This window comes from Musca domestica, unplaced genomic scaffold, assembly GCF_030504385.1.
Source record: "Musca domestica strain aabys unplaced genomic scaffold, Musca_domestica.polishedcontigs.V.1.1 84, whole genome shotgun sequence".
Taxonomy (NCBI): domain Eukaryota; kingdom Metazoa; phylum Arthropoda; class Insecta; order Diptera; family Muscidae; genus Musca; species Musca domestica.
In genome coordinates, this window is record NW_026712417.1 from 1,197,525 (window position 1) to 1,214,068 (window position 16,544).

The 16,544-nt window shown below is 35.3% G+C and overlaps 2 protein-coding genes across 3 annotated transcripts in view; one reads left to right on the forward strand and one right to left on the reverse strand.

Annotated features, from left to right (window-relative positions):
• The window catches only part of LOC101901776 (serine-rich adhesin for platelets), a 446,297-nt gene that overhangs the window by 414,663 nt on the left and 15,090 nt on the right, over positions 1-16,544 (reverse strand). The window lies entirely within an intron of this gene.
• On the forward strand, positions 12,499-12,929 carry LOC101888680 (uncharacterized). The gene has a single exon (XM_005191530.4). The coding sequence runs from the start codon at positions 12,541-12,543 to the stop codon at positions 12,829-12,831; it is 291 nt and encodes a 96-aa protein (XP_005191587.2). The 5' UTR covers positions 12,499-12,540; the 3' UTR covers positions 12,832-12,929.

Below are 16,544 nucleotides of genomic sequence, written 5' to 3' on the forward strand. Positions count from 1 at the left end.
AAACGATCTCAATAAAATTTGACAAAGGTATTTCTGAGCTGCATCTGATATTTGGTAACAAATATCATTGTTCGGTAGTTAGGGACTAAAATTCCAAATCGGATGACTGAGATAATCGGGCTATTGGTTTATCTGAATAAATTCTCATTTTGAAGTAACATTTGGCCTCATATAAGTCCTTTGCTGTATAATAAACATGACATCAGGAAATTTTAGCCATTTTGTGCATGATAATTATGAAATCGGACGATTCTATGTATTGGAGCTATATTTAAATCTGAACATATGTTCACCAAAATTGACACATATGTTTCAGGTCTAAAACTGGCGCTGTATTCTAAAATTCATCATCAGATTCGGAGTGAGAGGACACATTTGGTGTACAATACTTTTGAAACCGGGCGATACTATTTATTGGAGCTATATCCAAATCTGATACGATTATCGCCAATTTAAATAGAGTTCGTCATGTGAACAATTTTATCTCGGACTATACATGAGACTTATGTACACATCCATAGAGCGGGTGGTCGGGCAAAATGATTGCATCGAAAGTTGGACTTTGACCTTGTATTAAAGTTATGGAATTGTGATCTGGAATAAAATTTTAATCACTGTGCACATATACCTACCAATTTCCCTCAGAGAACCTATTTGTCAATATGCAGAACCAAAAATCAATACTCAAAAAAGTACACAATTTTTTCATACCGTCTTAACATCTAAGAGCTGGAGAGAATTCTCGCTGAGATGCAGTGTTAGCTTTAAATAAAACCACTTGGCTTCTATTAAATAATGGATTGACATATATGTCCGTCCTCAGAGGGAATATATCATTTGGTACGGCCAAACAGTGTTTCATTGATGTAACGGTTTTAGAACCAAAATCTCTCGAACCGTCTCTGGAAGGGAGTGCTCGACTTGGTTCAAATTTAGAAATTGTCAAGCAGAAAAAAATTACCGTTCCAAATTATTATCAAACTTAGATCAAGTACGGAGGTGGCCAACATTGGCCCACTCCTTCTGATACCTCCCCCACAAAAGTTCAACATTTTTAAAGATAATTTACATCCTCTTTTGAAGAGGACTTTCTCAAGGTCCTCTTTAGACAGTAGATCTTCTGAATGTAGTTTTTGGTAGTCTTTAATAAAAAAACCTTATACAGGTCTTCTATACACAGCCAACCATGTGGAGGTTTTTTTTCTCAAAGTCGTCTATAGACAGAAGATTTTATGGAGGTCTTCTTCAGACAGAAGACCTTCTGGAGGTCTTTTATAAACATACGACCTTCTGAATTTCTTCTACTGATAGAAGGCATTCTGAAGGTATTCTATAGAAAATACTTTTTGGAAGTCTTTCATAGACCGAAACTATCTGGAGGTCTTCTATAGACCAAAGAATCTTCTTCACAAAAGATCCTCTGGAAGTCTTCTAATCATAAAAGACCTTCTGGAAGTCTTTTATTCACAGAACACCTTCTGCAAGTCTTCTATTCACAGAAGACCTTCTGGAAGTTTTTAGGACAGAATACCTTCTGGAACTCTTCTATAGACAGAAAACCTTTTGGAGGTCTTCCATAGATAGAAGATCTTCTGGAGGTCTGCTATAGATAGAAGAACTTCTGGAGGTCTTCTATACACAGAAGACTTTCTGGAGGTCGTCTACAGACAGAAGAGTTTTGGAGGTCTTCTATAGACAGAAGATCTTTTGGAGGTCTTCTATACACAGAACACCTCCTGGAAATCTTCTATAGACAGAAAACCTTCTGAAGGTCTTCTATAGATAGAAGATCTTCTGGAGGTCTTCTTTAGATGAAGATCTTCTGGAGGTCTTCTTTAGATGAAGATCTCCTGGAGGTCTTCTATAGATGGAAGATCTTCTGGAGGTCTTCTATACACAGAAGACTTTCTGGAGGTCTTCTACAGACAGAAGATCTTTTGGAGAACACAGAACACCTTCTGGAAGTCTTCTATAGACAGAAAACCTTCTGGAAGTCTTCTAAACACAGAAAACCTTCTGGAAGTCTTCTATGGACAGAAGACATTCTAGAGGTCTTCTGCAGACAGAAGATTTTTGGAGGTCTTCTATACACAGAAGACTTTCTAGAGGTCTTCTATACACATACGACCTTCTGAAGGTCTTCTATACACAGCAGATCTTCTGGAGGTCTTCTATAGACAGAACACTTTCTGGAGTTCTTCTATACACCACGACCTTGTGGTCATCAAATTTGACACAGAAGACCTTCCATACATAGAAGACCTTCAAAGAGTATTTTATACATTCTTCTTCTGGTACTTTTCCCATAACGGGGCAAAGTTGTGAATATCCATGAAAATCGTAGAATGAGCATCCGATCCCTTTCAAACGTCCTTCCGTTTGTAACATCTCGAAATATATGTCCCTCTTTCTATACGTCAGTGGAAATCACTCTAGCTTCCGAACAAAATGAAGTAGGTTTATAACATTTTACACAAATCTATACTATATCTGCAGGACTTTTAGTATTGAAAATGGGTCATATAGCTCCACGTTTTGGTATAGCCCCCCTAAAAACGGTACCTTCTAGATATTCGGTATTTTGACGATTTTAGCGACATTATTCACCGGAATTGTTTCTAATTTGGCATTTGAAGTTCGTTATGGATACTACAGCCTATGTCAAAAAATCGGTTGTGCAGGTCCACGTTTTGGTGGATCATGTTGCTCCACGTTTTGGTATAGCCCCCTAAAAACGGTACTTCGTTATATTCGGTATTTTGACGATTTTAGCTACAATATTTTTTGTTTTTAATTTTCTCATTTGAATACTCTCCACGTTGTCGTATAGACCCTAACATGACGGCTACAATCGGAGTTTTTAGAATTTTAACAGAATTTTTAACGGGTTTTATTTTTTTTTTAATTTTCTAAATTATTTCCATGTGGTGGAGGGTTTTCCAAGTTCGGCAAGGTTCGAACTTACATCTTTTTTCCTTGTTTTATTTATATCTTACTAAAATTGTTCGACTTAGTGGATGCAGTTTGACTTTTGGGTCCGAAAATTTTGGGGAAAAATCAGTATTTAATGTTAGTGGTACTACGAATATTTAAAGCGACCTTCAAATTCTAGAGACCTTAAAGACAACCGGTTAAAAGGTAAGTTTAGGTTCATTTAGACTTACCCCAATCTCGTAATTATTAAAAAAAAAATATTTTTAATATTTACCTGAAAAGAAAGAAAAAAATAGATTTTATTACATGTAATTCCAGAACAAATACATATATGTATTTTTTTAAATACTAAATATGTATACTAATGTGGCCCAATAACATTATCTAACCCAGAAAAACGTACCAAGCACAGAATGCATTTAAAGCGTCTAACAACAAATGTCAAATGATTGCCAATAAAGAACAAACTTTATTGAAAATAATTTGAATAGTTTTTTTTTTCTCATTTGTTCACCAAATGTCGCTAGAAAACAAGTTTGAATAATTAAATAGTAGATATTCGAAAACTATCGTAACGCTAACGGTATAAGCTGGTTATGCAAACGGGCAGCAAATACAGAAAAAAAACACGTAAAACAGAGAACCTTCTAAAACAAAGATGCTAAAAATGTCAATACGAAAATTAAGAATCAACAACAGCAACAACAACAACCAACATCTAAAAGCATTTAAATGCGAAGACAATGTCAAGACAGAATTCCAAGAAGCAAAAATGCTAACTTTTAATAAATCCTCAGAGAGAAAAAAAAAACAATTAATCATCGATTTACAGAAGCCAAAAAATTTTTGGCTTTGTGGTGGATGGAAAGCCTTAAAAATATCAAAGGTCAGGCAGAGAAAAATTACCGTTCCAAAAGAAATTGATATGGTGACGGAGTACACAACTGTTATTGAATTCTAACAGACAGACAGACAAACAAACAAGATAATTATAATTTCTTACTAATTTCTTAAGTCATTGGCCATTGGCCAGCGGCGGGCCAACAAACTTTTTTAAACAATTAAGAAAAAAGCCTTAAACACAATTTCATTGCTTAAAATATTGAAAATGATTTTGAAAAAGCAAAAAAAAAAAAAAAAAAAAAAACACGAAAGAGAAAAATAATCTGAAAACTGAATGTTAACAAAATTCAAAACTGGTTCATTGCATAAATTACAACCGGTTCAGATTGGTTTTGGGGCTTTGTGTGAGAGGAGGCTGGCTGGCTGGCTGGCTCCAGCTCCCCACAAAAATTAACACCAAATAAACCAAACAAAACCAAAAACAGAAACAGAAACATCATTAACAAAATAAAAATCCAAAATCAAAAAGGTTTCAAGTTTTTTTCTTCTTCTTCTTCTTCGATTTCGAATGTGATTGCATGTGTTGGCTGCTGGTTGGTTGGTGGGTTGCTTCTCTCCAAAATCAAACCTCCAAAACGAAATAATTTAAACAAATTTTGCAATAAAACAAACACTAACCTTTGCATTCGCTGGCGTTTTCAAAATTAATTTTTTTAAATGCTTTTCAATGATATTGAAATAATGACTTAATGGCCATTTTAATTTTTACGTGGTTTTGTTTCTTTTTTTCGTTTTTTTTTTTTAATTTGTGAATTTATTGCCCAGATTTTCAAGATGCCCAAGACGCTTTGACTAGCCAGCCAACCAGCCAGCCATCTAACAGCGATTTGAAGTGTTTTGAACACGTTTAACTTTGAAAATGTTGCAGCTCGAATCATGTGTTTGATGAATTGCCAGATTAAGGTCGTATCTGCTGAGTGTTTGTGTGTTGTTTTACTTTTGCTTTTCGAGACGGAAGTTCAAATTTTTCAATTCGTTTTTTTATGTTTTCAAGTGAGTTTAAGTTGTCAAATAAATTACAATTTATTTTTTTCTGCTGAACTTTAATCACGTAATGAACAGTGGGGTGGATCGAAGAAAAAAGGATAAAACAAGTAAAAAAATTAAGTTCGGCCCGGCCGAACTTTGAATAAACTCCATCATTTGGAACGAATTTGGCAATTCTCAAAAACAATAAAATCCGTTAAAAATTCTATTAAAATCTTAAAAATACCGAATATAGATGTTATATTAGGGTCTATACGACGACATGGACCTGCATAGGTAACTTTTGTCATAAGCCATTACAATATTCAAATGCGAAACATAACAAAAATCGGTGAATAATGTAACTAAAATCATCAAAATACCGAATATCGGGAGGTATCGTTATATGGGGGATATACGAAGACGTGAACCTGTACAGAAAATTTTCTGTCACATGCTGTAGTATTCATTTCGAACTTCAATCAAAATACCGAATATCGGGAGGTACCGTTACACTGGGGCTTTACGAAGACTACAGCCTAAGACAGACAATTTTCTATCTTAGGCTGTAGTATCCAATTCGGACTTCAAATGCCAAATTTGAAACAATTCCGGTTAATAATGTCGCTAAAATCATCAAAATACCGAATGCCGGGAGGTGCTGTTATATGGGGGCTATACCAAAACGTGGACCTACATGGCCCATTTTCAATACCAAAAGACCTCCAGACATAATAATTAAATAAGTAAAATTTTATCAATCTACTTTAATTCGTTCGGAAACTAGAGTGATTTCCACAGACGGACCGACGTATAGATGGCTAAATTAACATAGAATTTTATGCTGATCAAGAATATATATACTTTGTGGCTTCTTAAGTGTATATTTCGAGGTGTTACAAACGGAATGACAATCTTAATATACCCTCCATACTGTGGTGGAGGGTATAAAAATTACCTCTCTAGAAAAACGTTTGGAGAGGACTTTCATTGCACCGAAAATATTCTTCAGATCTTCTATAGACAGAAGTCCTTCTGAAGGTCTTCTACCAAAAAAGGCCAGACCTGTATACACAGAATACCTTCTGGACGTCTTCTATACACAAAAGACCTTCTGGAGGTCTTCTATACACAAAAGACCTTTTCGGATCTCCTATACACAGAAGACCTTCTCGAAGTCTTCTATACAAAAAAGACCTTCTTAAGGTCTTATATACACAGAAGACCTTCTGGAGTTCTTCTATAGAAAAAACACTTTCAAGGGACTTCCATACCCAGAAGACTTTCTGGAGGTCTCCTCTACATCGAAGACCTTTTGGAGGTCTTCTCTACATCGAAGACCTTTTGGAGGTCTTCTGTACATCGAAGACCTTTTTGAAGTCTTCTATACTCCGAAGACCGAAGTCTTCTGTACGCAGAAGACCTCGAGGTTTTATGTACACAGAAGACCTTCTCGGGGTCATCTATACACAGAAGACCTTCTGAAGGTCTACTATCAACAAAAAACCACACCTGTATACACAGAAGACATTCTGGAGGTCTTCTAAACACAGAAGACCTTATGGAGGTCTCATATACACAAAAGACCTTTTGTAGGTCTTCTATACACAAAAGACCTTCTGAAGGTCTTCTATCAACAAAAGACCAGACCTTCTATACACAAAAGACCTTTTGGAGGTCCTTTATACACAAAAGACTTTTTCGGATCTTCTATACACAGAAGACCTTCTCGAAGTCTTCTATAAGCAGAAGACCTTCTGCAGGTCTTCTATACAAAAAAGACCTTCTTAAGGTCTTATATACACAGAAGACCTTCTGGAGTTCTTCTATAGAAAGAACACTTTCAAGGTACTTCTATACCCAGAAGACTTCCTGGAGGTCTCCTCTACATCGAAGGCCTTTTGGAGGTCTACATCGAAGACCTTTATATACTTTTTGAAGTCTTCTATACTCCGAAGACCGAGGTCTTCTGTACGCTGAAGACCTCGAGGTTTTATGTACACAGAAGACCTTCCCAAGATATTCTATAGAAGAAAACACTCTGGAGGTCTTCTATACACAAAAGACCTTCTGAAGGTCTTCTATCAACAAAAGATCAGACCTGTATACACAAAAGACCTTCTGGAGATCTTCTAAACACAGAAGACCTTTTAGAGGTCTTCTATACACAAAAGACCTTTTCGAGGTCTTCTATACACAGAAGACCTTTTCGAAGTCTTCTATACACAGAAGACCTTCTCGAAGTCTTCTATACACAGAAGACCTTCTGGAGGTCTTCTATACACAAAAGACACAGAAGACATTTTGTAGGTCTTCTATACACAGAAGAACTTCTGCAGGATTTCTTTACAAAAAAGACTTTATGGAGGTATTGTATACATAGAAGACCTTATGTAGGTCTTCTATACACAAAAGACCTTCTGTAGGTCTACTGTACACAAAAGACCTTCTGTAGGTCTACTGTACACAGAAGGCACAAAAGACCGTCTGAAGGTCTTCGACATACAGAAGACATTCGGAGGTCTTCTATACACAGAAGAACTTCTGGAGGTCTCTATACAGAGAAGACCTTCTGGGAGCCTTCTGTACGCAGAAGATCTTCTATACGCAGAAGATCTTCTGGAAGTTTTCTATACACAAAAGTCCTCGGCCCTTTTGGAGGTCTTCTATACACAGAAGACCTTTTCGAGGTCTAATATAGACAGAAGTCCTTGTGGAAGTCTTTTTATGCAAAAGACATTCGGAAAATCTTCTCTAGCCGATACTTATCACCTGTTTTGTTTAATTGAATGTTTATGACATTGTAATTAAAACAAATCCGTTCCATTTTCACCTGTTTTTCTGAAATTAGAAAAGTCTATGGATAGATATATTTTTTGTTTTGATTTATATATATTTTTTGTTTGCTTTGCGATACCCGACAACTATCTGCGTTTTCGTTTTACTTTTGTTCCAACACAAAATTTGCCCAGCGATAGATTCCTATCTATCTCTGGCTTGTAATTTTACAATTAACTCAAATCTATGGTAACGGAATTTTTATTTGGTATTCCTTGCCTGAGAAAACCGCCAACTAGAAAACTAAAGGCAGTACTAGAAAAAGCAAAAGCAACAGTACAACAACTATAACAAACACCCCAACATCAACAGAGCATTTCAGCTCTGAAAGTAAATTAGCATCTGAGCCAATTACACTGGCATTACTTCATTTGCATTTAATTAGAAAAAAATACCCAGCGTAAAATGCTGCTGCTTTTGGTAGTTTTCTTGCCGCAATGGCTATTTGAGAGCAAAACTGAAAAAATGATAATAAAAAATATTGCGAGCAGATATTTCCGGGGAGTAGCAAGCAGCCAACCCAACCAGCCAGCCAGCCAACAGTCATTATGATCCAGCCAACAACATTCATTGATGGTGGGTTGCTGGCAGCCACTTTTCTGGCCAAGAAGTGAATGTTGTAATCTAAAGTTGTTTCGCGTTTGTTTGTTGCTGCTTTTTTTTTTTTTTTTGCTGCAGTGTTAGATCTATTTTGTCTATCTAAATATCTCCTCGTAAAAAGAAACAGCATGACTATAAATAGAAAAGTTGGTTCGGTAAAGTTTTTAGAAAAACATCGAAATATTAATATGTTTAGACAGGTTTTGTGGAGAATAATGATAATGGGTGTAGGGAAAAGGCAGGCTTCCGTAATAGTATTCTGTGGACATCAATAATAGAGGGTTCTTAAAAAATTTTTTGGATAAAAACCTGCACAATATTTACTGGTTATAAAATTCTTCATTACGTTTCATTGGTAAAGAATGATTAACCCAAAATGATTACTGATCTATGTCTAAGCGGCTAGAATTTCTAACAACCTCCGCCATGCAAAAATTCAAATTATTGTGAAAACAATTGTCTTGAAATCCATCAAATTTGGAGGAGATTGCTCGTAAAAATACTGAATTATAGTTCATTCAGTTGAAAATTGTGCCCTATATAGTTTTTATACCCTCCACCAAAAAAAGTATGGAGGGTATATTAAGTTCGTCATTTCGTTTGTAACTCATCGAAATAATCATTTTAGACCCAACAAAGTATATATATTCTTGATCAGCGTAAAATTCTAAGACGATTTAGCCCTGTCCGTCCGTCTTTCCGTCTGTCCTGTCTGAAATCTGTCTTAAAATCCACACAAGGAGTTCCTTGTGGGTACTTTATACCTCGGCAGAGAATTATCTATATAGGTCCACGATATCGTATAGCCTCCATATAACGGTACCCCCGATATTTGGTATTTTGATGATTTTAGCCACATTTTTCAATGGAATTGTCTGAAATTTCACAAAAGGAGTCCCTTGTTGGGATTTTACCTCCTCAAAAAGAATTGTCTATATAGGTCCACAATATCGTACATCCCCCATATAACTGTACCCCCGATATTCGGTATTTTGATAAAGTTAGCCACACTTTTCAATGGAATTGTCTGAAAATCCACACAAGTAGTTCCTTGTGAGTACTTCACCTCCTGAGAGAGAATTGTCTATACAGGTCCACGATATCGATATGGAGGATATATAACGGTACCCCCCGATATTCGGTATTTTTATGATTTTACCCACATTTTTCATCCGAATTGTCTGAAAATCCACACAAGAAGTTCCTTGTGGTTACTTTATACCTCGGCAGAGAATTATCTATATAGGTCCACGATATCGTATAGCCCTCATATAACGGTACCCCCGATATTCCGTATTTTGATGTTTTTAGCCATATTTTTCAACGGAATGGTCACAAGGGGTTCTTTGTGAGCACTTTACCCCCCGACAGAGAATTCTCTATATAGGTTAACGATAACGTATAGCTCCCATATAACGGTACCCCGCGATATTCAGTATTTTTATGATTTTAGCCACATTTTCCAATCGTATTGTCTGAAAATCCACACACGGAGTTCTTTGTGAGCACTTTAACCCCTGAAAGGTAATTGTCTATATAGGTCCACAATATCGTATATCCCCCTCATATATCGGCACCTTCCAATATTAGATATTTTAAAGATTTTAACAGAATTTTTAATGGATTTTATTTTTTGAAAATTTTCTAATTCGTTCCAAATGGTGGAGGTTATTCAAAGTTCGGCCCGGCCGAACTAACTGCTTTTTTACTTGTATCAACATTAAAATCGTTTGTATTTTGAATTTCTATTGAATAGAACCCTAGAGTGACAACGAAATTTGGAGGGGACACCCAAAATACAGAATATAAATATTAACTAAACTATAGAGGTTTGCCAGATGTTGAGGCCACATTAGAATATGTTTTGCTGGAAGGATATATGTCATCTGAGAATTTGAAACGCCGTCCCAATTGCTTTTGGATTAGAAAATAGGGTGTGAAACCCAAAAAATAGTTCGAAAGTAGAGATACCATCACATTTTGTGATCTCTATCTTGAGTTAAACTGTGGGACGGATTAGCTTGGTATACTGATTATGAATATATGCAGTATATGGGTTCTCCGAGAAATATGTCGTTGTATAGCAAATGAAATATTCAAAAGGACGGATATTCTATACACGGATGAACTTCAGGAGATTTGCATACAAAATAGACCTTTGAGAGATCTTCTATAACCTAAAGATATTTTATAAACAAAACACTTTATGGAGATCTTCTATAAAAATAATATCTTCTGTCTGGTCATCTTTTCTCTGGAAACCACCCTTCAGAAGATAGTCTGTAACTAAAAATTTCTAAAGATCGTCTACAACAAGAAAACGTCTCGAAGCGTTCTGGAACCAGAAGACCTTCTGTAAATCTTCTAAAAAGTATAAAGGATGAGATGAAAAAACTGCAACCAATTTCAGACTGCTGTCATTTCTAAGCCACACGCCCGACAGCTGTTAAAATTATTCCAGTGACAGGTCACTATTTTGTTTACAAGCGTACCAAAGCATTTTGGTGAAAATTTTCCAGAAAAAAAATTTTTTCGTGATGGAATTCAAGAGTGATAGTGTGATTTCTTTCTTTATATTTGGCTGGAAAACCACAAGTGGCTATCGTTAGGGCATTCCAGCATTTAAATGTGAATAAATATTTTGTGTCTCGTACCATCGCCCGCTACCGTGATACTGGTGGCGTAACCCGACGGAATTGGACGGAGAAAAACAGCAACATCAGCAGAAATGGTTCTAAAAGTAAAGAGGCGATTTGATCGAAAGCCGCGTCGCAGTGGTCGAAAAATGGCTCGTGAGCTGAACATATCGCAATATTCCATCCGGCAAATATTGAAAAATGTGCTCGGGGTAAAGCCATTGAAATTCCTAAAAGTGCAAGAACTTACACTCCAACAGAAATGGACTCAAAAGAGCGTGACATCAGAATAAATGCCGAATATTATCGCGAAAATATTCTGGAGGGTGTATTAAAGCCTTGGGCACTCAAGGACTCAGCACCATCGCACTCAGTACGCGCCACCCAAGAATGGTTACAAACAGAGGTTCATCGCTTCATTTCCAGCGCACAATTACCACCAAAATCTTCGGATACCAATCCGTTGGATTATTGTGTCTGGAGTATTTTGGTAAGCAAGGTTGGCACTAAAAAATACCAAAGTTTCGATCATTTCAAGCAAGCGCTTCGCCGGGAATGGGCCAGAATACCGTAGAGCAACATTTGAGCAGCGTGTGACGATTTCATTGGCCGTTTTAGGGCCATCTTTCGTGCCAAAGGTGACCAATTCGAACAAATCAAAACTTATTTTAAAATTTGATGCTATCTTCGACATTTTTTTCTTTCAATCAAAAAAAAAAAAATGTAAAAATTACGACGTTTGACTTTGTTGCAGTTTTTATATCTCATCCTGTAGAAGACAATCCAAATTCCTTTTTTATAAAAAAATTTCTAAAGTGTTACCATAGGCATCTTTCATAGAGAACATAATAGTCTGTATGAAAATAAAATTGAAAAGTTCTCTATGTAATGCTTACTATTTAAATGTCCTTTATAAATTGCAGGTTTGTCGGTTTACAAAGGAAAGAAATTCTTTTAAGGTTCTTCTGTGGAAAAAAATAGATTACAAAGACCTTCTATAGAATAAGTCATTGTAAACGGACTTTACAGATTAAAGTGCAGTGATGACAGGAGGTCCTTGAAATATTATTATAATAATTATCCTCATATAAATGAGAAGCTAATAACATAATTGACTCATTGATTACAAACTTTTTTTTAGCAAATAATCAAGGGGCCGAACATGAAAAAGATTGTTTTGATCGGAACCTGCTCACTGCTTCTCTAAAGACTCGTTGTCTCGCAATAAAATCTAATAAAACCATTGGTATTTTCACAACAATTAAGTGAAACACTCGCATTCTTATGATCAAAAAATGGGACAATATAACCTCTAAAACATGCAGATGTGCAAAGGATTAAAACATTTGGCTGATTAGGGAAAATCTAGAACAAAAGAAAAACCTGTGTCATATAAGCAATAAGAAAAATGTTCTTCAGAACATTGTAAAGACAATAATAAACTACACACATGGATTGTTTACAACGTTGCGTAAAAGGATTAACATTTAGTGCGATCCTATAATCCTTCTCGCCAATAGTAAAGTCATATAACATTATTACCTGCCCCTGGCAGAACTAAGATCATACATTGTATAAAAACTGAATGCATACTGCAAGTCATCATCAGTTACATTGTGCATTTGAACCAGTGAAATACTTTACAATCAATAACTCCTTCAACATGTCGTCATCAAAACCATCGGTCACCTACACCCTCTTCTTGTACCGCGAGGAGCTGCAACGCCGTGAAGCCAGACATTTACGTTTGAATAAGACAAAATTCTTGCTTACCGATGAGCTGATATCGACGAGTGTAAGAAATTTACAACAATGTTCCAGAGCCGATTTGAGAGCGATTTCCCGTGAACTGCTGTTCAAAAAGAAACTGCAACGCAACATTCGCCGCATACACAAATTGGAGAAGTTGGGCATTCAAAACGCCGACCCGAAGTCACAGACAACGAAACTTTAAGTTTTTTTATTATTTTTAGTTTTAGATTATTTATATAGATTTTAAAAATGTTGATAATTTATTTAGGAATGTAGTTTTAAGATTGTTTTGAGAAATAAAATTTAAAATGACAGAAATAACAAAGCAAATGTTTTATTTTTATATGTTTGGCAATATACAGAAAGGGAATATAATTTATTTATAATTCCTAAAAATATTTCAAAATTAGCAAGTAAAAAAGCAGTAAGTTCGACTGGGGATTACTTTGAATACCCTGTACCTCTTGGAAGGAATTTGGAAATTTTCAAAAAAAAAATCCTTTAAAAATATCGAATATAGGAAGTTTCCATCATATTGGGGTCTATACGAAGACGTGGGGGATACCGTTGTATTGAGGCTATACGTTATCGTGGACCTAGATTAATAATGCCCTTCCAAGGGGATAAGTATTCAGAAGGAACTCCTTGTGTGGATTTTAAGAAAATTCCCTTAAAAAAATTGACTAAGATCATCAAATTAATGAGTATCGGAAGGTACCGTTATATACGATATCGTGGACTTACATAGACAATTCCTTTTCAGGGGATAAAGTACTCACAAAGAACTCCTTATGTGGATTTTCAAACAATTCTATTGGAAAATATGGCTACAATTATCAAAATACCGAAAATCAGGGGGTACCTTGATATAGGGTAAATACGATATAGTGGACCTATAGACAATTCTCTTACAGATACAATTATCTTACAGGTGCTAAAGTACTCAGGAAGAAATCCTTGTGTTGGTTTTCAGACAATTTCATTGAAAAATTTAGCTAAGATCATCAAAATACCGAATATCGGGGGTACCATTATATGGGACTATACGATATCGTAGACCGATGTAACCCCTCTTCGAATTTGATCTGCCTGTAAACAAAAGACATATCTAAATTCGTTTTGTTTCCAGCGAGACTACAACAGACGGACGAAAAGAGCTAAGTCGTCTTGGAAATTTAGCAACAACTCTAGTTTAGTAAAAACTCATCGAATTTTTTTAGAGTTTGTTATTTTTACTCTGATCCCGGGAAACTATTTTTTTTCTTGGGGGACGCACCCGGAAACCCAGATTTTGACCCTGGACCCGGATCCACTTACCAGATATAGGGAGTATAGGTAAAGCTTGAAAGCTTATGAAGCGGTTCGAAAGTAATAGTCACATTATTGATTTTTTGTACCCGTATTTTTTATAAAAACCCTAAAAAGTCGAATAAGGGCCTATTATCGGGGTCAACCAATTTGATGCCAAATTATTGCTGACATTCTTACCTTTCCAAAATGATACAATTTGTGTTAATACCTTTTCTGGGTCTCGAACTTTCGGGTCAAAAGTTTAGGGTCCCGGATCCGTCCCCCAAGAAAAAAATGTTTCCCGGGATCAGGGAAAAATACCAACCACTGGACAAAAATTAAAAAAATTTAAGAGTTTTTACTAAACTAGAGCTAAGGCGAAATTTACGCTGATCAAGAATATATATTCGCCCCAAACTTAAAAAAAAAGAAATTTCGTCAACTAACCTATTTTACATCAATCTCAACATCTGTACATTTTTTTTTTTTTTTTTTTTTGAAATTCCGTCTCATTTAATGTCTTTAAAATGCAATTTGAACATAATGAGTCCAACGTAAAATTGTCTATAAGAAAAATGAAATTTCTTAAATGTTCATTTTGTTAAATATGTTGAACATCTGTCGTCTGCTAACCTAAACTGTGTCTTTCTAAATCCAATCCAATTGGAATTGCGATATTTTGTAAAGAATTGCAGGTAATTTTGTATAATTCTTATAGCCACGAACTATATGTTTCCCAATTTAAATTTCCCTTCAAAATAGTTAAATGTTGGCCAATTTTCACAGCTTAAGTCCTATTTGCGTCCATCAAAGTGTTTTTTCTTCGCAGAGAAAATTTCAAATTTCAGCAACTCTAGGTTTATTTTCTCCACTTAATTTCAATGTCTATTCGTTCTTCTAATTGACGTTTAAAAGTGGAACGGATAATACATTAACAGGGAATGTAAACACCTATCTACGTATTCAAACACATATACATAGAAATATGTTAATTTAGAAGGGAGAATAAGGTGACAATAAGAATGTAGCCAATAGGATTTGCTGAGTGTTTTACCTGTAAAACATTGTGAACAGATGTTCCACAGATTTCATGGGAAATGTATTCAGTTTCCATTAAATATTTCTTATAGGCTAATTGCTGTGATTTTCCCGCTATGGGCAAACAGCTGCATTGCACGTCGTGGCAATAAGAATGTATTTTTGTTTGGAAATCATTTATTTTACCTAATCAGTTTAGGTAGCACAAATGAATGAAATTTAATATTTAGGATCGCGAAGTCTCTGAGTAACCGTTTAATTGTACTTTAAGTGTGTAAGTCCTATTAATAGTAATCTAGCTTTGAAATATTTTTAACGTCTTAAATCTTGGTATAGTCTGAAGGTGTTTTCTTATATAGGATGCATACTTTGAATCATTTATTTATAGCAAATAAATAAGTCAAAAATAACACCCAGAATTTGACATTTTATTTATGTGTATGAGAACTATAAATTTTAAAAACTTCTAATACTTGAAAATATATGCTACCAGGTTAACATACCACAAAACGAAGGTAGTTCTTTATTTTCAGATATCGAATGTATTTTACAATTTAGAACAGAAAATTGTCGATCTTCCAAAAAATCGATGTTTCATAGAAATGTGACGTTGTGGAAAATTTGGACCACTTCGTGTGTTCTCTTGGCATCATATGAGATTTTTGGATATTCAAAATTTGGGAGGTCCCAGTAGGGAAATATGCGTCTATATTGTCAATGCCAATTAGAGCCTGTATAGCGCATTTGTATACCCTCCACCATAGTATGGAGGGTATATTAAGTTTTTCATTCCGTTTGTAACACCTCGAAATATACATTTTAGACCCCACAAAGTATATATATTCTTGATCAGCATAAAATTCTATATATAAAATTCTATGCGTCCGTCTGACCGTCTATCCGTCTGTGGAAATCACTCTAGCTTCCGAACGAAATTAAGTAGGTTGATAAAATTTTTCTCAAATGTGTATTATGTCTGCAGGATTTTTGGTATTGAAAATGGGCAATGTAGGTCCACGTCTGTGTATAGCCCCCATTAACGGTACCCCCAATATTTGGTATTTTGATGATTTTAGCGACATTATTTACCGGAATTGTTTTAAATTTGGTATTTGAAGTTCGTAATGGATACTACATCCTAAGACAGAAAAATGTCTGTACAGGTCCACGTTTTATAACCCCCATGGTACCTCCCTATATTCGCTATTTTTATGATTTGAGCTACATTATAAACATTTTTTTTTCAAATTTCGCATTTGAATATTGTAATAGCTTGTGACAAGACTCGCCTATGCAGGTCCAAGTCGTCGTATAGACCTTAACAGAATTTTTAACGGATTTTATTTTTTTTTTTTAAATTGGCAAATTTGTACCAAATGGTGGAGGGTAGTCATAGTTCGGCCCGGCCGAACTTACAGCTTTTTTACTTGTTCTCTTTATTAAGTAGTTAGCAGAAGCTTTTCAATATGACATAAATTTAATAAGAAGTTAAAATTGCATATTTTTTCCATCGATATAAGCATTTTTAAGATCTTAAATAGAGGCTCTATGAAAGTTATTCTTCCTCTGGAGACAGATGAAGGGTAT